At 65.7% G+C, this 23,621-nt stretch overlaps 1 protein-coding gene across 10 annotated transcripts; it reads left to right on the top strand.

The window, feature by feature from the left end:
- The first annotated feature begins 529 nt into the window (after positions 1-529).
- On the top strand, positions 530-21,758 carry TNK2 (tyrosine kinase non receptor 2). 10 transcript variants are annotated; one of them, XM_065674309.1, is made up of 17 exons: positions 7,200-8,960; positions 9,164-9,391; positions 10,095-10,272; positions 10,420-10,490; positions 12,017-12,229; positions 12,320-12,472; positions 12,666-12,943; positions 13,018-13,144; positions 13,237-13,383; positions 13,762-13,856; positions 16,605-16,799; positions 18,265-18,356; positions 18,868-18,912; positions 19,261-20,576; positions 21,028-21,123; positions 21,213-21,340; positions 21,449-21,539. In XM_065674309.1, the coding sequence occupies exons 1-17, from the start codon at positions 8,898-8,900 to the stop codon at positions 21,453-21,455; spliced, it is 3,432 nt and encodes a 1,143-aa protein (XP_065530381.1). In that variant the 5' UTR covers positions 7,200-8,897; the 3' UTR covers positions 21,456-21,539. The 10 variants fall into 10 exon arrangements, with proteins under 10 accessions (XP_065530388.1, XP_065530386.1, XP_065530385.1 ...); XM_065674316.1 differs by lacking the exons at positions 7,200-8,960; positions 9,164-9,391; positions 21,213-21,340 and adding exons at positions 530-890; positions 3,230-3,375 and having other exon boundaries at positions 21,449-21,758; XM_065674308.1 differs by lacking the exon at positions 21,213-21,340 and having other exon boundaries at positions 7,199-8,960; positions 21,449-21,758.
- Positions 21,759-23,621: the final 1,863 nt, after the last annotated feature.

Here is a 23,621-nt window from a genome sequence, read left to right on the forward strand (position 1 = left end):
GGGGCCTGAGCCCGGCGGTACCGGAGGGCGGCGGAGTGGCCCCGGGGGTGCAGGAAGAGGGGGGCTTCTCCCAGGGCGTGCAGGAGGCGGGGCTGGGGGCGCTGCCCCGCGGCCAGGAGCTGGTGGCTGCGGGCGGCCAGGGGCCGGGGCGCGGCGGGGGCCAGGGCCGGTGGCACTGGGTGCCGCTGGGGGAGCGGACGGGCCTGCAGGAGTGGGGCGAGCGGCCCGCGCTGGTCACCGCAGCCGGCGGCGGCCCCAAGCCGGGCGCGGAGCCGCGGCGCCCCCGGGAGCGGGGCACGGCCCGGGCGCGGCGGCGGGCGCGGGGCGCGGAGGAAGCGGCGGCGGGGGAAGAGGGGGGCAGCCCCGGGGCGCAGCCGCCGCGGAGAGCGCGGTGCGCGGTGCGGGGCGTGCAGGAGCGCGGCCCCAAAGTCGGGCAGGAGCAGGGCCTGAGCCGGCGGGCGCAACAGGAGCGGGGCGGGGGGCGGCGGGAGGCGAGTCCCGCAGGCCGGGCCCGCTGGTGGGTGCGGCGGGGCCGGCAGGAGGAAGGGGAGGCCAGGGGCGGGGTGCAGGAGGAGGGCGAGCTCTACTCGGGGGAGCAGGAGCACCCCGGCGGCACCCCCGGCACACGGAACCCCGCACACCGCCCGAGCCGCAGGCGGGCCGCCCGGGTGTGAGGCCGGACCCGGCACCCGCTGCTGGCCGCCGCGCCGGGGGTCCCCCCCGAGACCGGGCTGCTGCCGGCGTCGATCTGCGCACCACGGCCCGACGGGCGGGCTGGCGCATCCTGCCCGGCATGCGGGCTGCCCGGAGAGCGGCCGTGCCGGTCCTCTGCCTCCGGTGACGCTGTGGACCCGGCGCAGGATGCGGCGGCAGTGGCGGTGAGCGCAGAGGTAAGAGCGAGGCGCGACCCCTTGCAGGGGGCGGGAGGTGTCGGTGTGTAGCACTGCGGCACTGCCCGGCCGTGCTGTGCCTCACCGGGCGCTGCTGGCACCGTGCCCCGCGGTGCTGCCGGTGCTGCTGTCGTGCCCGGGCGGCAGTATGCCCGACCCCCCTGCTCCTGCCTGCCGGGACAGAGCAGGCAGTGGGGTCTGGAGTGAGTGTGTGCCCGGTGCCCTTGAACCCTCCCAAACCGCAGCGGAAGCTGGGGGAAGGTTTTTTTTTCCTGGAGAAAAGGCGGCTTTGCTCTGCTCTTCCTCTTCCCCGGGCTCGTGGGAGCTCCAGCGCTGAACAGAGGATCCTTGTCCTCCCGAGCCGGCCCTGCGCATTGGGGTGTTGTGCTGCTGCTGGAACCCGAAGCAGCGATGAGGTGCAGGGAGCCTCTACCCACTGGCTTGGTGGGCAACACCGTGTCCGTGTCCAGCCACACTGCAGCGGGTTTTTCTCTACACAGTCGGGACCTTTTGGGTACTTTTGTTCTTTGTTGGTTTTGCTTTTTTTAATAAAGCCTTTAAGTTAAACCTGGTAAGGTGGTGCCGACAGCCCAGCGGGGGTCCCACCTCGCCAGGAGAGCCCCACTCTGCTCTCCCGGCACTGCCGGACCCCTTGCCCACGCTGCAAGTATCTGGGGATGGGGTTTGCAGGTGACCGGAGGAGCCAAGGCAGGGGCAGTGTCTGCCGCAGTGCTGCTGTCATGGGCCAGAGGCTGTGCAGGGCTGGGCTGTCTGGGCAGGGCAGGCTGGGGCAGAGCCCGGCGCTGGTGCTTCCCCACGCGCTCACCTCCCTGGAGCCACCTCGGTGCATCATTCTGGGGTGCCCCAGCGCCGCTGGGTGCTAGTGTCAGCTCACCACCCCATACAGTGGGTCCCCCTCATCAGTTGCTGCATGCTCTGGGTGTCGTGCATCCCCCGCATTTCTCAGCCATTCGCTGACCTGACTCAGGGCAGAGCCCTTGAACAAAATTTGTAAGTGCTGGGCTTTGCTAAAACCAGGATCTGCCTTGGGGGGGGCTGTCTCTGAGCTGGTCTGCTCTCTGACAGGTCCTTCTTTAGGGAGAGGGTCCAGGATGGACCCCAGGTGCTGCAGCCTGATGCTCCCTGCAGGGAGCGGGGCCCAAGTAGGCTCTGCAGCCTCGGCCCCGCCGCACTGAGACCCAGCTGGGGGCTGTGCAGGCTGTGCAACCTGTTACCAGCCCCCGGAGCTACCCGGGCCTCGTTAGCCTGGAATTCCTTAGTGCAGGGTGTGGGCCGTGTAGGTATCGCTGGGGGGCTGGGGATGCCTCCCTTCTCCTACTCTTAGTACTCCTCCAGTGACTGCCACCCTGCTGTCCTGCCCTTGACTCAGCGTACGCCGGAGCATGGGGGTCCTTCAAGGGCAAGAGGAGCAGCCGCCACAGGACCAGGAACTGGTGCAGGCTTGTAGCAAAGCCTTCTCCCACCTTGCAGACCAGGCCTCGATCCGTGCCTCAGTTTCCCCCCGAGAGGCCCCATCCTGCCACCGAACCACTGGGGTTTTCACTCCAATCGTGTCCATGAGGGGTAATAGCCGGCTGGGGCAAAGGATCCTGGGGGACATGGCCCACTCATGTGGGTTTGGGGGGCAGGAGGGAGCTCTGCCCCACATGCAGCCCCTGTTGGAACAGGAAGGCTTTAAGGAGAAAGTCTTGCTCCAGCTCTCTGCTGAGCAGCCCCAAGGGGGGGCACTGCTCACACTGCAGCCTGGCTAATTAGCCTGACATCAATTTGTGCTAATGACCAGCAGATGCTGAATGGTCTCGTCAGGGCACTGCTCTGCTCTGGTGCTGGGGAAGTGATGGGGTTTAGCTTTTGCCCCCCCAGCTCTGTGGCTCCTACCTCCCCTGCTCCCAGCACCCATCATGTAGGGGAGATGCTGTGTGGTGGATGTGACTTTATGCCCATCTGGCCTAAGACCTGCCAAATTCATCTTATGCCAGCTACAGCCTGCCCCAAGGGCAGGTCGTGCAGCGGTATGAGGATGGGGGTACCGCTGGCAGCACCCCTGGGGCAGAGGTTGGACCCTGGGCTCAGGGCCTGTGCTGGTCCCCCCTCTTTCCATGGCAGGACCAGGGGCAAAGACCACCCGTGCCCCTGGGGCAGAGGGGGAGCAGCTCCACAAGGGCTCTTTCAGCTGCCTGGGCCCGAAGTGGCTCTGGATTCAGGGAGATGTTCCCACCTCTTACCCTCCAGGGAGCCTGGAGGGTCTGGGGTGGGTGTTATCGGGGTGCCAGGCTGGAGGGGGGCCATCCTGACATCTCCCTCCTGCTTTGCCCCAGGGGGACCCTACTGCCAGTGTCACCACAGCCCTGCCAGCCGCACGGCTGAGCCCTGACACCGTGTCCCCTCGCACACCGCCTGGCTCACTGTGACACTGGGGCTAGTGCTGCCGAGGGACCCCCACAGTGCCGCCATCACGGCCCAGGTGAGACAAGTGCGGCGGGCACAAACCGAGCTTGCACAGGGCAGGGTGGCAGCATCCCCGCCATGGCAGCGTCCTTTGGGGACAGTCGTGCCAAGGCTCAGTGGCTCCAAGCATGCTGCCCTCTCCCCCTCCCTGCATTGCCTGTGGGCATGGAGCTGACTGTGGGCAGTGTGCTGTGTGTGCGGGGGGGTGTTGCTTTGCTTGCTTGTCCCCCAAAACACCGTGCTGTGTTTCTGTCTTGGTTGGAGGGGCTTGGGGCTGGGGTGGGCATCAGCTACAGGGTCAGTGATTCCTCCTGCCTGCAGTGAGGAGATGGGAGGTGCAAGATGGGCTCAGCCCACCCTGGCTCGACCTGCAGAGGAGATTTAGCAGAGGAAAGAGGCTTATGGAGGGGATTGGAATTGCACTGAGCTCTGTTGGGGTGGGGGGGCCTCCCCACCCGGCTGTGTCTTTCCTCCCCAGGCAGCCACTGCTGCAGGCGGGGGCTAACAGTGGGGGATGCGCTGTGCCAGTGTTTAGGATCAGGCTATGGGGCCGAGCTCTGGGAGCCCAGAGATGGCAGCGAGGGGGAACCGGGCGCCCCGGCCTCCACGGCCACCACCACCGCAGGGGTCACCAGCCCTCCGTGCGGGCCCCCCAGGAACTCCTGCTTGCCCGAGCCAGCCGAGCAAGCAGCATCGGGTACCAGCACCGAGGGAGCCAAAGCACCCACCGGTACGGGGTCCCACAGGGGGGACGTGGGGTGGGGACAGACCCCGGGGAGCTGGGTGGCAGCAGCAGCACCCTGGGGCGGGCAGGATGTGTCCGGCAGCCCTGGTTTCGGTGGGAGCAGGGTGCGTTCGTACGCGTGGGTTTGTGCGTGCCCGCACGCCTGCGCCGGGCCGCCGGGCCGGGGAGTTGTCACCACAATTTGGGGCCGCCCCCGGGGCCCCGCCAGGGCTGAGCCAGCCCCGGGTGCCGCCGCGGCCGCCTTGCTGCCGCCACAGCCGGTGAGATCACTTCCAGGTGACAGAGCTGCCAGGAAGGTGGCAGGCTGCGGTGGCAGCAAGCGGGGTGATGTGCCGGAGGTGAGTGGGGGAGGCCTGCATCCCTCTGGGAGCTTGCATGGGGACCCGCCGCTTCCCGGGGTCCTCTGTGAGGGGTGGTGGGCGCAGAGATGCTGCGGCCCCAGTACCCAGGGTTGCAGGAAGGGGATGTGGGGCCAAACGTGGTGTTCCAGAGCGCTGGGGAGGTCCAGTGTCGGCAAGGGGAGGGACCTCCTGTGGTCAGTGCCTTGTGGGGCAGGGACAGCACACCCCATTCGGAAGTTGTCCGTGTGTTGGGGCCCCTCCGGGGTGGGACCTGCAGGCAGGTGGGTCAGGGGTGGCGTGGCGCAATGCCATCCATCCTCTTACAGGGCACCTCTCGTTTGGGGTTCAGCTGAGCCTGGGCAAGCCCAGGGGACCCAGGGCATGGAGGGGTGAAGCACATCCGCTGTGGAGGCTGTGGAGACGGGGGGTGTCCGCTCGTGGCTTGGTGCCCCGCAGCACCGCTGTGGCTGGGCAGGCTGGCGAGGGCTTTGGGGCAGCTGGGGCCGGAGGGAAGGTGTCCCGGCACGTGCGTCAGCCGCGGCCCTGGCGTGCCGGCGCGGTGACGCCGGCGGCCGCGCATGGGGGTGGCTCGCTGCGCCCACGCCGCGGGCCCGGCCCGCCTCGGCTGCACGGCTGAGCTCACCTCCCTGGTATGGCGGGGCAGGAGGAGCCGCCCCGGGCAGGTGCCCCCCGGCACTGGGGGCTTTCCGCTGGGGAGGGCAGGATGGATGCGTGCTCCCACTCCTCTGCCGGCACCGGGGTCCTGGGGGGTGGGGGGGTCGCGGGGTGGGCATCGTGCTCCCGTGGCGCTGACATAAGGAGCAGGTTTGTCCCTAGGGCTGTGCCATGCCGCAGAGGACAGGTGGGTCCTGGGGGACCGGGTAGGGGCTGCAGGGACCTCCCTCTGCTTCAGCTCTGACCCAAGGGGCCTCAGACAGTGGCTGTGGCCAGGCAGTGCTGGGCTGCGAGCCGGCCCCAGTGTGCAGGTTGGGGGTGCCCCATCCAGGGAGGTGGCCACCCAGTGCCACCTGCCCCTGCTGGGGGCTGTGCCTGGTGCAGCGCCCGGCATAGGTCTGGGAGACCCCCAGCGCCCTGCGGTGGGGTGGGGAGAGAGGACTGATCCTGGCAGCGATCCTCCCCGCATGCCCCCCGGAGGCCATCCCCGCAGCGCCCGCGAAGCCTGGCTCCTCTCCCGGCGCTGCCGTGCTTGCGCCAATGCTGCCGGTCGCTGTGGAGCAGCCATCTTCCCAGCACATCCCATCCCCCTCTGCCGGCGCAGGGAAGTGGGAGGGATGCTGGGGATGCTGCCAGCCCTAGAGCCCCCCCAGCCCCTCTGCAGGTACCCAGCGGGGTGCCTCCTCACCCACCCAGCTTGCCGCGGATCCCCGGCTGCTGAACGATGCTCCCCGCTCATCCTCATCCTCCTCCCCCCGCCTGCCTGCACCGCATCCCCGCTGGCGGGCTGCACCGTCTCCGGGTGGGGGGAGAAGGTGGCTGCGGGCACGGCACTGGGGCTGGCATCGGTGCCGCCACCTTTCTGCTCGGGTGCTGGAGTGGGGACAGCAGGCAGGCAGTGAGACTGCCGAGACGGGAGGAAGATCGCATTGCCAGGCTGGGATCGGGGTGAGGACGGGAGCTTGACGGGCTGTCCCCGCTTCTCTTTTCCCCCATCTCTGCATCCCTCCATCCACCCCCCTTCCCCTCCATCACCGTCGCGGTCACCTTCACCCTCTCGCTGTTTTCCGGAACTGCAGCAACTTTCTGCCATGTGATCCCGAGCCCGGCTCCAGCCCTCGCCACCCCCAGCCAGGCGCGGGTGTCTCCGCAGAGCCCCCCGCTCGCCGCCGCGCCGCAACCGCCGCAGCCGCCCCAGCCATGGGCGAGAGATGCGACTACCAGCGCCTGAGCAGCGCCGAGGAGGAGGAGGAGATGCTCGGCTCCCTGCCCCACAGCCTCTCGGACAGCACTGGGCAGCAGGCCCTGCGGCCAGGCAGCAGGCGCCCCGCACGGTCCCCGCGGCAGGACATCGCCCCGGGCATGCCGTGCCGGCGGGTCAGTGGCGGGGGGAGCGGCGGGGGGCACCCGGGCAGGCTGGGTGTCCCCCATGAGGGCAGGGTCCTGCTGTGGGGCACAGGATGGCAGCTGGCATGAGGCATGGGGGTTCCCTGCATGGCATCTCCCCTCTCCGGCAGTCGTAGTACCCCGCAGCATCTGGTGTGGTGTGGGCATGGCATCTCCCTTCCTGGCTGTGCTCCCATCCTGACACACAGGAGCAGGGCTGCCTGCTGTTTCTTGCTGGGGAAACTGAGGCGTGGGGGAATGGTGGCACAGTCGGAGGAAATGGGGGGGCACAGTGCCCATCACAGGCTGCCATCCTCATGGAGGGTGGTGTCGGGCTCTGTGTGGGGGGGGGGGGTTAGGGAGCATGCATAGGTGAAGCTGCCTTGGGGTGTAGGGCAGGCGTTGGGGTGTCATGGTAGGAGCATTTCGGGGTGCTTTGGCCACCCATGTGGTGCTCAGCATGATGCCGGGCGAGCGCAGAGGCAAGCAGCGTGCCACACAGGGGGCAGGCACCCATAGGGGCGCAGGCGGCTCCAGGTGTGCGTCAGGCGGAGGCGGGTGTGCTGCCGCCGGCTGTGAGGCGCCGGGGTGTTGGCGCACGTGCGGCCGGGCAGGGCCATGGCTGGGGGGTGTGCGGGGGTGACGCGCTTAGGGGGGCGGCTGCGGTTGTGCAGGTGCCAGGGGTCGTGCCTGTGTGGTCCCAGGGTGTGCGTGACGGTCGTCACCACCCATGCATGCACCTGGGTGCATGCAGGGTGCACCCTTGTTGCTGCAGAGGTGGGTGTGCGCAGCATGGGGTGTGTGCAGGGCATGGAGGGCCAGGTAGCACCTCTGCCGGGGGGCTTTGCTGCCTTCCGGGTCATGGGAGTGAGACGGGCATCTATGAACCCCCTAGGACAGGGGTTTGCTGACTGGGCTCTGCTTGCATGTCTCAGCATTAAGGCTGTGGCATCAGCCTCTGTGCCCATGAGTCTGTGGTGGATGGGGAAACTGAGGCACGGAGCCTCCCCAGCACAGTGGGCAAGGCTGGGTGTCCTTCTCCCTCCTCCCCCCACTCCCTTCTGGAGACCAGTACTCCCAGTGTGGGCTCTGAAATGGGCAGCTTCACCTGAGGTTTGGGGGTGCAGGAGGCAAGCGCACTGGCCCCAGTGGGTGCCGATCCCAGTGGGTGCCATCCCCGGCTGATGGAGGTGATGCCCCATTCAGAGCAGGGAACCCCCCGCATCACGGTGTCCCCACAGCCAGGGAGAGGGAACAGCTGGCGCGTGGCAGAGGTTGGTGCCGAGTGCACCGTGCCTGGGTGTCCCTGGTCAATGGGCTTCTTGTGTCGGGTGCCTGTGCCAGCTGGGATCCCGGCGGCGGTGGAAGCCGCAGCGGAGGCTCCTCTGCACCTGGGGATGCGCTTAACCCTCTCCCAGCTGCACTACCACCACCCCCCCGCCCCGTCGCAGCCATGGCCACAGTGACGGGGGGCAGACAGGCGGGGGCTGCGGCAAGAGGTTGCTGTCGGTCTGTCCTCTCTCACGCTGTGGCTGCGGATGCGGCCAGATGTTCTCCCCGGGGAGCCCGCTCCGGACAGCAGTGCTGGTGTTGGGTGCCAGCTGTGCCAGGGAAGGGGAGCGAGCCCCAGGGTGCTGGCGGCACCCCACAGCGGAGCCCGCGGGGACTAGCAGCTGGGCAGCGGGTGCGTTTGCCGAGCCAGAAGCTCCCCCCGCAGTGCCCATCGCCCTGGCATCCTGCCTGTGGCCTCGGCTGGGGAGCGGAGAGCCGGATGTCTCCTCTCCCTCCCTCCTTCCCTGCTTCCTGAGGGGGGAAACTGAGGCCTGGGAGAGTTTCCCAAGGCCGGGACGAGTTTCCATGGAAATGGGAGCGGGGGTCCGGGCTCCCAGCTGCCGGCGCGAGTGCCCGCTGCTGAACAAGGGAGAAAGCGGGACATTGATGGGAGCCCGGCCCCCTGGGCGCGCGTCCCAGCCCCGGCTGAAAATAACCCCTCCCCGGAGCGCTGCTTGGGCAGCCGGCCGGGACCGAGCCCCGCGGCCGGACAGGGGTCCCCAGGAAGTGGCTCCAGCCGGGGGGTGACCCCAGCCCTGACTGCAGCCACCCCCAGCCCCGGCCTGTTGCGTTGGGGAAGGGGAGGGCCGGCCAGGAGGATCGAGAGCCGGACGGAAGAAGGGGGAGAGCCGCAGCCCGCGTCCGGCTGACGGACGCCCCGAGAACCCCTGCCTGCTCCGGGGGCATATACGGGGCGGCCGAGCCCGAGGGGCATCTCTGCAGCCCGGATGGCAGGGCTGCGGGTGCCCCTGCTGCGCTGAGCGGGCTCTGCCGCGGGACGCCGGCGCCAGGGAAGGGACATCGGCGGTGCCAGGAGCCGGCGACGGGCAGCCAGGCAGGATGCGACGCTTCCAGGCTTTGCGCCGATCCTTCCCTTTCCTCACCCGCTTCCGCCTCTACCGAGTAAGTGCCGACCCTCGCCCCGGCAGACCCTGTGCTGGCTGTCACCCGCCCCTGTCCCCATCGCCTGTGGGCAGGGGACCAGCCGTCCCCGGCCACCCGCAGGCGCACACCGAAGGCCAGCGGCTGCTTTTGCCCCGCATGCCCCCCTTGTGCCCCCGTGTGCCCCCGTGCCCAGCTGCTTGCCGCACCCGCCGTATTTTTAGCCCAGTGCCGAGGGCTGTAATTGTGGTGACGCACCGAGGGAGTCGAGCGCAGGGGATGAAGACAGCGGGGACCCGGGGGAAGAGGAGAGGATGGAGCAGGCTGTGCTGCTGTGGGACTGGGATGAGGATCCCGCTTCTCGCCCAGCTCACAGCAGCGAGGGGCAGAGACGTGCCTCTTCCCAGAAAGGTGGCAACGAAAGAGGAGGAGAGCTGGGAAAGCGGGCAGGGGTAGGGAACGGAGGGGGACATGTTGTGGGAGATGTGGGGAACCGTGGGCGAGACCTGGCTCCATGCCCCGGCCCGGCTGTGGAGCTGACAGCAGCAGCATTGGATTGCCTTGTGCCTCAGCTCAGGCACCAGGACCACCCGAAGGCTGTGATGTCCCTGGGTATCCTGTCCCTGTGGCTGCCAGGCGAGGTGCCACCACCTGTGGCAGAGGAGACCCGCTGTGGGTCTGTGCTGCAGCCCAGCCGGGTGTGTGGGGATGGCAGGGGGCCGAGTGGCAGTGCCGATGTGGCTGTCCCCTCCCCAGTCAGCCCCTCCAGCTGGAAAAGGGGGTCTGGCAGGAACGGGTTGCCCCTCAGCTGGAGGCCGCTGCCAGGCACATCCATCTAGGAGGCTCTGTCCTCTCCTGTGTCCCTGGCACTGCTGCCTGGGGACAGCTTGTGCTGGAGTAGAAGGGTGGGCTGGTGTTTCTGTGGGCACCATGGGGCAGTACGAGGGTCCCATCCTGCTGATGAGGTGCCTTTCCCAGTCTTCCATGGGGGCAGGCTCAGGAGATGAGTCCTGCTAGCATCCCTCACGCCCTGCCCAGGCAGCACCCCAGCCTTGGCTCTCAGCCTCTCTGGATGACGTCCCCAGTGTGAGGACGGGGCAGAGGGGAGTGGAACAGGGTTCTCTCCCTAACCTCCCGTGGTTGGTGTCCCTGCAGAGGCTGAGCTGTAGCATGCAGGCGGAGGAGGGCACAGACTGGCTGCTGGAGCTGCTCACCGAGCTGCAGCTGCAGCAGTATTTCCTGCGCATCCGGGACGAGCTCAACGTCACCCGCCTCTCCCACTTCGAGTACGTCAAAAATGAGGATCTGGAGAAGATTGGCATGGGGCGCCCTGGTGTGTACGCCCCCCCCCCCAAACCTCCCCCCATATCTCTGGCTGGCTGCACAGCATCTTCTGGGGATCCCAGAGGAGCATGCAGTCTATGGGGCTGGAGGGACCCCCACCCTATGCTGGGTTGGTGACAGCCACTGTGTCCTGCAGGCCAGCGGCGGCTGTGGGAGGCAGTGAAGCGGAGAAAAGCCATGTGCAAGCGGAAATCCTGGATGAGCAAGGTAGGGATGGGAGAAGGGCAGGTGTGGCAGGGAAACAGGCATGCAGGAGGAGCTGGGCCTCTCCTCATGCTCTTCCACAGTGCCTGGCTCTTCCCCACGTCACCAGTGCCTGGCAGGGAGCAGGGCAGAAACCCCTGTGAGGCATGTGCTGCCTGTGGTGTGCTCCTGTCCTGTGCAGGCTCCTGGGTTACTTCCTGGTGATGGATGTCCCTGCCACCCCAGCACTTGGGAAGTTCATTCCTCTTGCATTGTTTGCCTCTTTGCCAGGAAACTAATTTGCAGCTAATGAGCCACAGAACCTCTGCATCTCACCCCAGGCAGCTCTATGGGCGCCAGTGCTGCCTGGCACCCTGCCCACCAGACTGGGGCTGTGCCATGGCGGGGGACCCCACGATGCTCATGTATGCCCCTGATGCCATCTTGTCCAAGGCTGGTGATGCTGCCACCCTGGCACCTTGCACCCCCAGAAGAGCAGGGTAATTGCCAGCTGGGCTCTGGGTTGTGGCCTCTTCCCTGTGTGACTCATCTGGGATGGGATGGAGACAGGATGGGCTTTTAATAGAAGGCTGCTCAGCCTCACACTGGGTACAGAAATGCCACCTCCCACCCCAGCCACATGCTGGGCCCAACCCCTGCGCACCCCACGCAGGTCCTCGCTTCTGAGGATGGGATGGACCCCATCCTGTGGGCCACATCACTGGTCCTGGCACATCATCAGTCCCAGCTGGGGGAGATGGAGGGGGAGCCTGTCCACGTTCCCTCTGGGCTGGCGGTGGCGGCAGCATGTGTTGCAAGGCCCATGTTGCTGCAGGGATGTGTCACCACACTCGGCCCAAGCTGGAGGTTTCTCTTGGCCTTATGCCCAGGCACATCGTGTAGTCGCAGCCTGGCCAAGGAATGCCCAGGGCCCTCCAACTGCCAGCCTGGTTTGCCGAGGCTGCTGGAGTGCTGCTGCGGGGCTGCTGTGAGAGGCTGAGAAAGCTGGGGCTGTTCAGCCTGGAGAAGGGAAGGCTGCGTGGAGACCTCAGAGCAGCCTTCCAGTATCTGAAGGAGGTCGGCAAGGATACCAGAGAGGGACTCTTCCTCAGGGACTGTAGTTGCAGGACAAGGGGCAAGGGGTTTAAACTTAAACAGGGAAATTTCAGGTTAGACTTAAGAAGCTCTTTATTGTGAGGTTGGTGAGGCACTAGAACAGGTTGCCCAAAGAAGGCCAGGTTGGACAGAGCCTTGGGTGGCATGGCTTAGTGTGTGGTGTCCCTGCCCATGGCGGGGGGTTGGAACTACATGATCTTAAGGTCCTTTCCCACTCAAACCATTCTGTGATTCTACAAATCCACACAAATTGCAGCTCAGCTAGAAGAGCAGAGCCTGCTGTTGCAGCCAGCCTGCCCTGGGTAATCACGAGTTAGGGGTCATCATTAGGTTCCAGAGTGTACAGGCCAGGCAGGGTGTCATCCTGGCACTCATAAGCACAGTGGCTTGGGGCGTCTCCACACCTGCATCTCACCTACCTCCACGTCCTGCAGGTGTTCAGCGGGAAGCGCCCAGAGTCAGAGCTGCCGCCCCAGCCCCAGAGCACTTTCCGCAAGCCCCCCACACCACCGCCCCCCGAAGCCGGGGGCCAGCACTCCCTTACCTGCCTCGTACGGGAGCGGGACCTCTCCATCTTCGAAAAGTTGGGCGACGGCTCCTTCGGCGTTGTGCGTCGCGGCGAGTGGTGCACGCCCGCCGGCAAGACGGTGAGGGGCTGTTCGTGGTGGGGTGAGCCGGGCAGCGGCACCACCTGGGGGGGGAAGATGCTTTGGGGCTCATCCCTGCTTTGGCCGTAGCTGGATGTGGCAGTGAAGTGTCTCAAGACGGATGTGCTGAGCCAGCCGGAGGCACTGGATGACTTCATCCGGGAGGTGAATGCCATGCACTCTCTGGACCACAGGAACCTTATCCGTCTCTATGGCGTGGTGCTCTCCCACCCTATGAAGATGGTGAGTGTGGGAGGATGGGGCTGACCCCAGTGGTGCCCTGTGAGAGTTCTGTGTGGTGGGGTGGGCAAAGCCAGGCTGGATCCATATCCCAGTGCTCCACGGGCATCTCCAGTGGGGCACAAGAAGGCTGAAAACCAGCCCAGCAAGGGTGCCTCTGGCATGACCAACCTGCTGTTCCTACCCCATGGCCCAGGTAACAGAGCTGGCCCCACTGGGCTCCCTCCTGGACCGCCTGCGGAAGAATCAGGGCCATTTCCTCATCTCCACCCTCTGCCAGTATGCCATCCAGGTGGCCAAGGGCATGGCCTACCTGGAGTCCAAGCGCTTCATCCACCGTGACCTGGCTGCCCGTAACATCCTGCTGGCCTCCAACGAGCTGGTCAAAATCGGGGACTTTGGGCTGATGCGGGCCCTGCCCAAAAATGACGACCACTACGTGATGCAGGAGCATCGCAAGGTCCCCTTCGCCTGGTGAGCCCTGGGGAAGAGGGACCTGGGGATGCAGCACCCATTGCCTTTTGATGCTCACATCCTTCCCCACGCAGGTGTGCTCCTGAGAGCCTGAAGACACGCACCTTCTCGCATGCCAGTGACACCTGGATGTTTGGGGTGACTCTGTGGGAGATGTTCACCTATGGGCAGGAGCCTTGGATCGGCCTCAACGGCAGCCAGGTGAGTGCACAGCAGGATCCTGATGCCCTGGCTCACCGTGGCAGTGGTTCGGGGGGACCTGGGAACCCCTGACAGTACTCACTGCTCTGCAGATCCTGCACAAGATAGACAAAGAGGGTGAGCGGCTGCCGCGGCCTGAGGACTGTCCACAGGACATCTACAATGTCATGCTGCAGTGCTGGGCACACAAGCCTGAGGACCGACCCACCTTCGTGGCCCTGCGGGACTTCTTGGTGGAGGTGGGTGCGCAGGGAGGTGGACAGGGGCTCCAGCACCCCCTTCCCCTCAGCTCTGCTTAAGTGTAGGCAGAGTTCAGGGTATTGCTCAGGCAGGAGGTGACATGGGGGGATTCAGCCCAGGCAGCTCTGCAGGCTGGGAGGTGAGGGGCAGTGATGTGGTCACAGCAGGAGGTCCTTGGGTACCACCTGGCCCTTGTCCAGGCCAGGGGTGTTACAGCTGAGTAGGGGCTGGGAGTGGTGATGCTGTCTCTTGCCCACTTTTGAGCCCCCCCCCCCCCCCCCGCCTTCCCCTACGTGTGTTTGCAGCTAGTCTCAAAACAGGGCAGGGATGGATGGTGGGGGTCTGCATCACCTTGTTTTCACCCTCTTTTCCCCCAGGCCCAGCCCACTGACATGAGAGCACTGCAGGACTTCGAGGAGCCAGACAAGCTGCACATCCAAATGAACGACATCATCACAGTCATCGAGGGCAGGTACTGCTCAGGGTGGGAGGGCACGTACTGCACAGGAGCAGTGCCAGGTGTTACACTAGAGGGGCATGGACCAGCTGCCAGCTTCAGGGCTGCCAGTTTGCGTGGGCACAGGGGGAATGGGGAGACTGGGGGCGCTGGCAGAGCTGTGGAGCAGGGATGGGGGAGGGTGGGCTCTGCCCCCCCCAGCACACCCGACTATGTAGCCCACAGGTGAGCTACTCCACTGCCTTGGGAGGTGTGCAGTGCCCCAGGCAGCACAGCGATGTGGGGCCACTGCAATGTGTGGGGGGCAGCAGTGCCTATGGGCAGCACAGCTCTACCTGCACTGCCCGCAACATCCACCCGCTGACTCACCCGCTCTGCCTCTGGGTTTGCCCTGGCCTTGTCCCTGGGAACCGGGTGCCCCAGAGCTGCTCCGCCCTGATAGTGGTGGGGACCTGCCACTGCCGCGGGGCCAGGAGAGATGCTGGGGAGCTCAGTACCACGGTGGCATGACGTGTCACCCCCTGCGCTGTCGGCTCTGCTCCTTGGTCGCTGCTAGCCATGCCGGGGCACAGCCATCCCCTTCCACTGCCCTGGTGGCCTGTGGACTGGGGGGACCTTTGGTCCCTGTATTCCCAACCCTGTGTGTGGCTGTGCCACTCCAGCATGCGGACAGTGGAGTTACCCCTGGGAACAGCTCTATGTCCCTTTGCCCCGCTGGCACGTGGGAGGCTGCTCTCGCCTCCAGCCCCAGCGGGTGAGGAGAAAGGCTCTGTCCTTGCCCCCCTTCCCGGGGCCAGCTCCCCGCCGTTAGTCACGGCCCGGAGGTGAATCAGGCCGGATTTGTGTGTCTTCAGGGACCGGCTCTCTCTCCGGCCGCCGCCAGGGATGACTCTTGCCCAGGGTCTGGCGGTTTCATTGCAGGGAGGGGAGGGGAGGGGAAGCGGCGTCGGCGGAGGGAGGGAAGAAGGGAGGCAGGGAAGGAGGGAAGGAGCGGCGGAGGGCGGCGCGGCCGCGTCAGTGCTCCTACATCGTCCACGGCGCCGCATCACGGGCCGGGGATCCCGCTCCCGAGCCCCGCCGTCGGCCCCAGGTGAACCACGGGGAGCGGGGTGGGGAGGAGCGAGAGAGGCTGGCAGGAGCGGGACGGGGGACGTGGTTGCGCTGCAGTGAGTCGGGGAGGGCCGTGAGCGCGGTGGAACCGGGGCGCAGCCTCCCCTGCCTCAGTTTCCCTGGAGGACGCCGGTGCTCGGTGGCCCGCCGTCGGCACGTTTTGAGGGTGCTGGCTCTGAGCCGGCCGGGTGAGCTCTGCAGCCGGGGGCTGCGGGTGCTCCCGGACCAGAGCCCCCATCCCCGTGCCTCAGTTTCCCCCCCCGGGGCGCCTGCCCCCCACGGCGCTGCCGGCTGGGATTCCCGGGCAGGGAGGGGAGGGCTGGTGGAGGGGGTTGGGGGCTCCTCCCGGGGGCCGCATCCGGCCCCGCCGAGGCCGCCCGGGGCACCGTAAACACCCCCCACCCCTTTTCAAGCCCCTGCCTGCCGTTCGGCTGGCGCTGGCCGTGCGTACGTGTGTGTGGGCAGGGGCAGGGACCTACCTGAAAGCCCCCCGGGGACCCAGGCGGTCGCGGGAGAGGGCTCTCGGGAGGAAGCCAGGGAAGAGCCGCAGCGGGATCGTGCCGGGGGTCCGCGCCCGGATCCGGTGGGACGAGGCTGGGAGAGGAGGGGAGCGGAGGGGCCGGCCCAGCCGCAGCATCCCTCCGGTGGGATGCGGCGGTGTCGCGGCGCGGGGAGGGCGAGTGGAGGGGACCTCCCGGGTAGCTGGAGCCGGCCTCTGCCCGTCCCGGTGCGGGTGCGGGACGGTGCCCGGTACCGGCTGGGCTTTGGCGCGGCCAAGCCGTGGGGTCCTGGCGCTGAGTAAGGCGGCTGGCTGGCGGCGAGCGGGGAAGGTAAACAGGAAAAGGGCTGAGCTGGTGGCCGGGGGTGACTCACAGGTGACTCCAGGAAACCGTGGGGCTGTGCCAGCCTCGCCAGGCTGGCACCGCCACCGCCCCCTGCCCCGGAGCACGCCCTACCCGCGGGGAGCGGGGGACCCGGCAGGCAGGGGGGTGGTAGTGTCGGAGCCCCCTCCCCATTCATCTGGCGGTGCCTGGGGTACCCTTTCCTGCTCCCTACCTGGCCCCGTGTCCCACTTCCCACCTGGGCTAGGTGATCCCCCACTTCTTCCCCTGAAGCAGGCAGCTCCTAGGGCACACTGGGGACCAGCACCCCAAGGTGGCATTGACCACTGACTGCCTGCCCATCTTGCCTTGCCCACACCAGCCTGCATGAGGCTCACTGATAACATAGGAAGGGAGCGAGGAAGACCTCCCAATTAATATTTGAAGGTTCATCGTCGGACCCCAGCCATGTTCCTTGTGCCATCCTTTGGCTGCATAGGGCACAGGAGGACCAGGGGTGGGCAGCTCCGTGCGGGCATCACCCCAAGGCTCCTGCATAATTTGGGGCAACTGGGAGGAGGAAGGGGCACATCTTTGTGGGCACAAGCAGGGAGCTTTGTTCCCTACCCCCAGCATCCCCAGCACCACCGGGTGCAGGGGCAGGGCACTGCCAGCTCCGGGTTGGGATCCTGGACACCTGGGCTCTCTTCCTGTGCCACTGCTCGACTGCTTGGACTTGGACGAGTCACCTCGCCTCCTCCCCCGTCACCGGGGCAGGCGTACATCCCCCTCTCATACCCTTGTTGGTAACGAGGTCCTTTTTATTCTTTAGGGCTGAGAATTACTGGTGGCGGGGTCAGAATAAGCGGACCCTAAAAGTGGGCCAGTTCCCCCGAAACACGGTGACCTCGGTGGCAGGGTTGTCGGCGCACGACATCAGCCAGCCGCTTAAAAACAGCTTCATCCACACGGGCCATGGAGACACCAACCCCCAGCACTGCTGGGGGTTTCCCGATAAAATTGATGAGTAAGAAAATCTTTTATCTTCTCTGCATCCCCTGCCTGCTCTCTGCTTTCCCTGCTGCCCTCTGGGCATGGAATAAGCCACGGTTTGGCTGTCCTGTGTCCGCCTTGCCAGTGAAGCATCTCTCCCACCCCCCTGCTGTACTGAGGATGGTGGCTCCAGGAAGGGTCCCTGTGGCTGGACTAACTCCCTCTCTTCTTCTTACTAATGGGGTCAAGGGCAGGGAGGGCTGCTGTGCTTTTGGGGGGGCTGTCTGGGGTGGGGGGGAGCATCTTCTCCTAGCCCTGCAGCCCCTCATGCAGTCCCGGGCCGGAAGGACATCAGTAAGCACCACCCTGGATGTGGCTGTGTTAACCACAGTGCTTTTGGGATGTCCCAGGGCTGCTGGACCTGCGCCTTTCTGTGCCTGCATGGAGGGAAGCTGTGATGGGGGTGTAGCCTCGCCCCGTGCTTTTAACAGCATGAGTTAAAACAGCACACCATGAAAGAAATCCACCAAAATGCTTTTTCCACCGCCTGTTCCATCAGGACAGACCCAGGTTGTTCTGATGGGCGGGTCGGGTGCCTGTGCCTCCTTGCCATGTGCGACTGGCGTGCTTAGTGTGGTGCTGGGGGATGGTGGGCAGGGGTGCTTGGCTCAGGGCAGAGGGCATGGGGGGCCTCTGCCAGCACTGGGTTGGGGGGACGTGGGAGGGCTGGGGGGGGCGGGGCAGGATAGGATTTCAAAGCCTGGAAAGCTACAGCTGGGTAGAGCCAGCTCCTGTGCCTGGCTAAGCACATCCCCTGGGATCGTGATCCCCACTGCTGCTCAGCTTCCCACCCCCGGGACAGCTCTGCCGGTGCCCTCTGCCCCAGCCTGACTCCCCCGGGCCACCCGGTGGGTTGAACCTCGGGGGGCTGGACCGGGGCGCCGAGCACACAGCCCCGCTCGTGCCCCGGCAGGCTCCTGCTGCGTGGGCACGGCGCTGGGTACGTGCTGCCGGGCTGCCGAGAACGCACCGAGCTGGGCACACACCCAGGCCTTGGGGCTGCACCGGCTCCCACCGGCTCCTGCCTCGCCGCACCCAGCTTGCGACGGCTCGCCCGCGCCTCCCGGCACCCCACCAGCGTGCCGTGCTGTGCCCTACCGGGGTGCCCTGCCCTGCGCGCAGCGTCGTGCCGGGGCACCCTGCTGCTGCGGCGTGTCCCGGACACCACGCCCCGTACAAGTACACTGGGCACGGCACCCTGCTTGCAATCCCCTGGGTTACAGCGCATCATACGCGTGGTGCTGGGATGGCACCAGGCTCTGCGCTGTAGCACTGAAAGCCTCTGGGGTGTGGTGCCCCGGCGCTCACAGGGATGGTACTCACTGGGGCATGGGGCATGGTGGAGGTGGGGTGTACCAAGGGACAGGGCGCAAGCTCAGGATGCAAGGGGTCCCACGAGGCCCCTGCTGACCTCCAGGCACTCTCCTTTGTCCCCACAGGCTGTACCTGGGAAATCCCATGGACCCTCCTGACATTTTAGGTGTGGACCCGAGTGCTGCCAGACCCACCCAGCTTCCTGGCAGGGCTAAAAGTGAGTCGCTTTTCTCCTTCACTCTGCTCGTCAGCCGCGCAAAGTCCTTGTGCCCCGCTGCCAGGGTGATGGGCTATGGACCCTCTCCTTTCTCTCTGCTGCCACTTGCTGTTCACAGACCCAGGGGGAGCTGGGGTGACAGGGCGTGTTGTCACCTGGCCAAATGCCACTGCCAGCAGCGTGGGTGGCCTGTGGCTCTGCCCGGCTGGACTCTGCCCCGCTGCCCTTCGTCCAGGTCCCTCGTCCACTCCCAGCCTCCCGCAGCCAGGCTTCCCAGTACGGGGGATCTCGGTGGAGCTGCCACGTGGAGGGAGCTCAGACGCTGTGCGGGTGCCACAAATCCCCTGCAGTTTTCCCTTGATGGGGCTTCCCACCGGCATCCTCCCTGCACCCCAGCGGTGATGCGGGACATGATGAAGCATGCACCCCACTAACGAGCACCCTGACTGCCGCTTGCTTCGCGCGCTCACCCCACGCCTCTCCTCCTCTCGGGCTCTCTCTTCTCCTGCAGGGCAGCCGCCTCCGCGCCCGCCTCAGCCTGCCGTCCTGCTCACCAGTAAGTTGGACGTTCTCGGGTGCTTCTCTCCCTCCTTTGTGCTCTCCGTCTTTTCTCTCTTAGCTCCTTTTCCTCTCTGCCTCCCGGGTACCACCATGAGCCGTGGCATCTGTGGTGGGGACAGAGATGAGGAGCTGGGTGCTGGGGTCTGCAGGGTGAGGAAGGGCAGGGTACCCCTCAGGCCCCTGGCACCCTTCTGCCTGCCCTGGTGCATCACTGCACCCAAGGGGGAGAGGAAAGGTGGCTGAAGCTGTCAGGCAGTTTGGGGGTTAGGGATGCAAATGGCCCTCCTTGCACCCCAAGGATGGGTGCCAGGAACCTCACCATCCCTCTCTCTCTACCTCCTAGAGCCCTGCTACGACCCAGTCAGTGAGGAGGAGGAGGGTCTGCCAGGGGGTCTCCAGAAGCTCTGCCTGAAGAAGCCAGGCCTAGGCAAAGGTCTGCGACCGGTCAAGCCGTCGGCACGGGTTCCAGGCACCAAGGTGGGAGAGCGGCAGCCCAGCCGGCTGACCAGTGAGGGGCCGGCAGGTGGCGAGGTGACCCTCATCGATTTTGGGGAGGAGGTGCCTCAAGGTAGCCCCTCGCCAGTGGGGGAGCTGACAGCCCCGTCGTTGGCCAAGCTGGCCATGGAGGCCTTCTCCTTGCTGGACAAAACCCCACCACAGAGTCCCACGCGGGCTCTACCCCGGCCCCTCCACCCTACGCCAGTGGTGGACTGGGACGCCCGCCCCTTGCCGCCACCGCCTGCCTACGATGACGTGGCGCAGGATGAGGATGACTTCGAGGTCTGCTCCATCACCAGCCCCCCGAGCCGGCGGGGCAAGACCAACTATGGCTTTGTGGATGAGGGTGAGCGGGGACCAGCGCTGGAGGACAACCTCTTCCTGCCCCCCAAGGAGATGAAGCAGCCCAGCATGACACAGACCACAGAGCTCTTTGAGGAGCTGCAGCAGGAGTGCATGAAGAGGCTTAATGTCCCCCTGGGACCAGCTGCCCCCACAGATGACAAGCCCCAAATCCCACCCCGTATCCCTATCCCGCCCCGGCCCGTACGCCGTAATGAGCCCGGGCGCTGGTCAGGGGAGCTCTCCCCAGCATCGGGGGGTGAGGAGGACCGGCCGCCCCAGATCCCACCCCGGGACCCGCTGTCGCAGCCCACCTCCCGGACACCCAGCCCCATGGCCCTGCAGGTGGGGTCCCCTCAGCAACGTGCCGCCCTCTGCTCTTGCCTCTCCACCTCGCCAGGGAAGCCCATGCCCACCACACAGAGCTTTGCCCTGGACCCCAAGTACGCCACCCCCAAGGTCATCCAGGCACAGGGCAAGGACTGTTCCAAGGGACCCTGCATCCTGCCCATCGTGAAGGATGGGCAGAAGGTCAGCAGCACCCACTACTACCTGTTGCCCGAGCGCCCTGCCTACCTGGACAAGTATGAGAAGTTCTTCAAGGAGGCCAAAAGCCCCGAGGAGGTGCAGGCGTCCCGCCTGGTCACCACAGCCACCGTTCGTCCCATGGTGCAGCAGCCGCCAGCAGACTGCAAAGCCAACTTCTCCTCCAACAACAGCAACCCTGGGCCCAAGTGCCTGGTGAAAGCCTCCTGCAGCCTCCAGAAGATCATCTACGACGGGCCGGATGGCTGCCGCCCTGCTGACAAGATCCGGCTGGTAAGTGGCATCCGTGAGCAAGAGGGGACACAGTGGCCATGGGCTCACTGGAACAAAAGCCATCCCCACCCTGGTTTCCCCAAGTTCATCCCTGGGGGGTTGGCTGCAAGTGGTCCCCAGATGTGCTGTGGGACATAAGTGTCACTGCAGCTCCAAAATGGGAATCACAGGCCCTTTTATCCCAAATTAGCCCTATCCACAGCCGCAGGGAGGAGGGTGGCTGACACTGTGGTCCCTTTGGGCTCTCCTGGCTGGTCCGTGGTGGCCAGGAGTCTGCACCCAAGCCCAGGAGAGGCTGAAGGTCGCAGGGATGAGGATGGTCCCAGCTCCAGGCTGATGGCGCTCTGCAGATACAGAGCCAGGGTGGAGGGCAGCCCTGGTACCCTGCTCCAGCCACTGCCTCCTCACTGCTCAGGTCAGGTGGCGGACACTGACCTCAACGTCTCCTTAGGTGCAGGACACAGTGCACGGTGTGACCACCGAGGAGTGCCAGGCAGCCCTGCAGAACCATGGCTGGAGCGTCCAACGGGCCATCCAGTACCTGAAGGTACCACACACCCCTGTCCACCCACCCCGGCTCCTGTGCGAGTGCTGGCACCCCTGTCACCTCCCTTGCCGTGCCCTGTCCCCTTGCAGGTGGAGCAGCTTTTCTGCCTGGGGCTGAAGTCCCGCGTTGAGTGCCACCGGGTGCTGGAGATGTTCGACTGGAACCTGGCCCAGGCCAGCTCCCACCTCCTTGATCCCTACAGCACCACCCGCCAGAAGTAGGGGCACGGATGGTTTTTCGGGGTGGGGGGTGTCCACGCCATGCTGCTCTTGGCCAGGTGGCACCCTCACCCCTCCTGAGCTTATGTCTTCTTCTCTCCTTACAGGCGGTGACAGTGGGGATGGGGCGAGCTGTGTCGGATCCGGAGCAGGCATCTCACCGTGGGGCCACCCCCTGGTGCCCACCCTCACCTACACAACCTGCTGCTGGACTCTGGACTGAGCCGCCGCTTGGGGCATGGGGACACCCTGAAAGGGAGCCTGCTCAGCGCCCGTGACTTGTCAGGGTGCCTGCGCCTTGGCTTCAGTGATGGGCTCCATCCCCATGCCCCTTGTTGAGTTGTTTTTGTAAAGAGAAATGTAATTTTAATATATATATATATTATGTATATATAAAAAACTATTCTATGGAGAGGAGGAGGGTGCCTGTGGCCATCTCCCAGGTTCATCCCTGCCAATGCACAGGGACAGACCATGGGTCCTGGTTGCTCCCTGTGCAGGCAGCTGTAGCTGTGACCCATGGGACCTGCCGCAGGGATGGAACTCAGGTGCAGAGTGCCAGGGAGGGGATGCACATGTGCTGTGATGCCCAGCAGGCGCTGGGGATCTCTAGGGAGCCGTGTGACATGTAAAACGCACGGGTGATGGCTCCCAGGCTGTTTTGGGGTGCACAGGTCTCCCCATCCGGGGTGCTGAGGTTAGTCACATGCTGTCCCAGGTGCAAAGCTGGAAGGCTGGGCAGGTTTCTCTTGCTGTGGGCGGGCAGTATTGCCCCCAGCGATGTCCTGCAGCAGGGCCCCCCTTTCCTGGTGCCCCAAGGATTTGGATCCTGGTGACGTCTGACTCATGCCCGGGCAGGGAGTGCCGGGACCTGCCTCGCACCCCGGCCCACGCGAGGGGCGTTGTGCAACCAGATGCCACCGCGCAGCCGGAGCTGGGTGTTGGAGGAGGGGGGGATGGCATCTGTGGGGTCCCAGGCCCCCCAGCCAGTGTCAGAGCCCCTCAGCTGGCTTCCCTGAGATGGCAGCAGCAGGAAGGTGTCTCTGAGGGTGCAGGAGGAACCAATGTGGAGCATGGTGGACCTCAGTGCCAAAACCAGAGTCCCTGGGCTTTGGTGGGGCCTGGTCCACAGGATGTCTTCTGCTCCAGAGCTGGTGGCTTTAGCAGGGCGACCCCATCATGCATAGTGAATCGCCTGGCAGGAAGGGCTGCCTCAGAATGTTCGTGTGTCCTTCCCTGTGGCAGTGGTGTCTGCCTACATCACCTATGTGCTACGTGCACCCTGGCCCTCCCTAAGCATGGGAATGGGGAGGTTTGCTGGTGCTGCCATGGGAGCAGTCATGCATAGGTGCTTTGGACCCTCTGGGCCTCAGTTTCCCCATCTAAGGTGCAGCTACCGTGGCATGGCAGCTGGGGAAGGATGGCTGTCAATGAAGTGAGGAAGGCACAACAGCTTCACCAACTTACTTCTCGTCTTTAAACAGTGCCCAAGCTGGTCTAGGCTACGCTCTGTGAAGAAGCAAACCTGTGTTTGCTGAAGTGGCCCCACTGGTTCCCTGTGCACGGTGAGGTTGCCTCTGTCCCCGGTGGAAGGTGACCTGCAACCCAGGACAAGGCCCGGCCCTCCTGCCCGTGTGGGAGCAGGCCCTCGCAGCCAGGCTTACGTGGCTGTTTGCCGCGATGGCTCTGATAACCCCTGCACGCAGGTCCCCGGGCAGCGGTGCTGGCAGCGCCAGGAGGGGACCAGGGCAGGGCTCACACGCAAGCCCCCGGGGGTGCAGCAGGAGGCTGCTCCTTCCTTCTTCCTCCTTGGCTGCAAACCAACCCCTGCCGGGGGTTATCAGCCGCGGCCAAGCGTGGCAGGGACCCAGCAGTAAACAGGGGGGTCGATGAGAGGATGAAGAGCCCAGGGCTGAGCCACCCCTGCCCCCCATAGGTGCTGGGGACCCCTGTCCCCACTTGCCACCCCAGGGCCCTTGGCCCGGGTGACTTGGCAACCCATGGGGTGTTTTCCGGGTTCTGGAGACCCCAGCCTTGGGGTGTCAACCATGGGATCAAGGACCTTGAAACTTCCCATGGCACAATGGGTGTTCCCCAGCATCAGTGGGTCCCCAGGACATGGACATAGCAATGGCTGTGGCAGGCTGTGAGGACAGGAGCCATCAGTGCCCCAGGCGGGGTATGTGGCGCCCTGTCCCCCCCACCTGAGGGAGTGCTCACTGGTGGAGCCACCCCCTTGTGTTGCTCCGCTGGGACAGAGGGAGCTGCAGTCCTGTCCCT

Source organism: Lathamus discolor, chromosome 3 (genome assembly GCF_037157495.1).
Source record: "Lathamus discolor isolate bLatDis1 chromosome 3, bLatDis1.hap1, whole genome shotgun sequence".
NCBI lineage: Eukaryota > Metazoa > Chordata > Aves > Psittaciformes > Psittacidae > Lathamus > Lathamus discolor.

Bases quoted from the DNA above. Each gene is read 5' to 3' on its own strand.
- TNK2 (XM_065674308.1), top strand. From the start codon at position 8,898: ATGCGACGCTTCCAGGCTTTGCGCCGATCCTTCCCTTTCCTCACCCGC. The intron at 9,392-10,094 runs GTAGGGAACGGA...GTGTCCCTGCAG, and splicing joins AGCTGGGAAAGCGGGCAGGG to AGGCTGAGCTGTAGCATGCA. The intron at 12,473-12,665 runs GTGAGTGTGGGA...CCCATGGCCCAG, and splicing joins TCTCCCACCCTATGAAGATG to GTAACAGAGCTGGCCCCACT.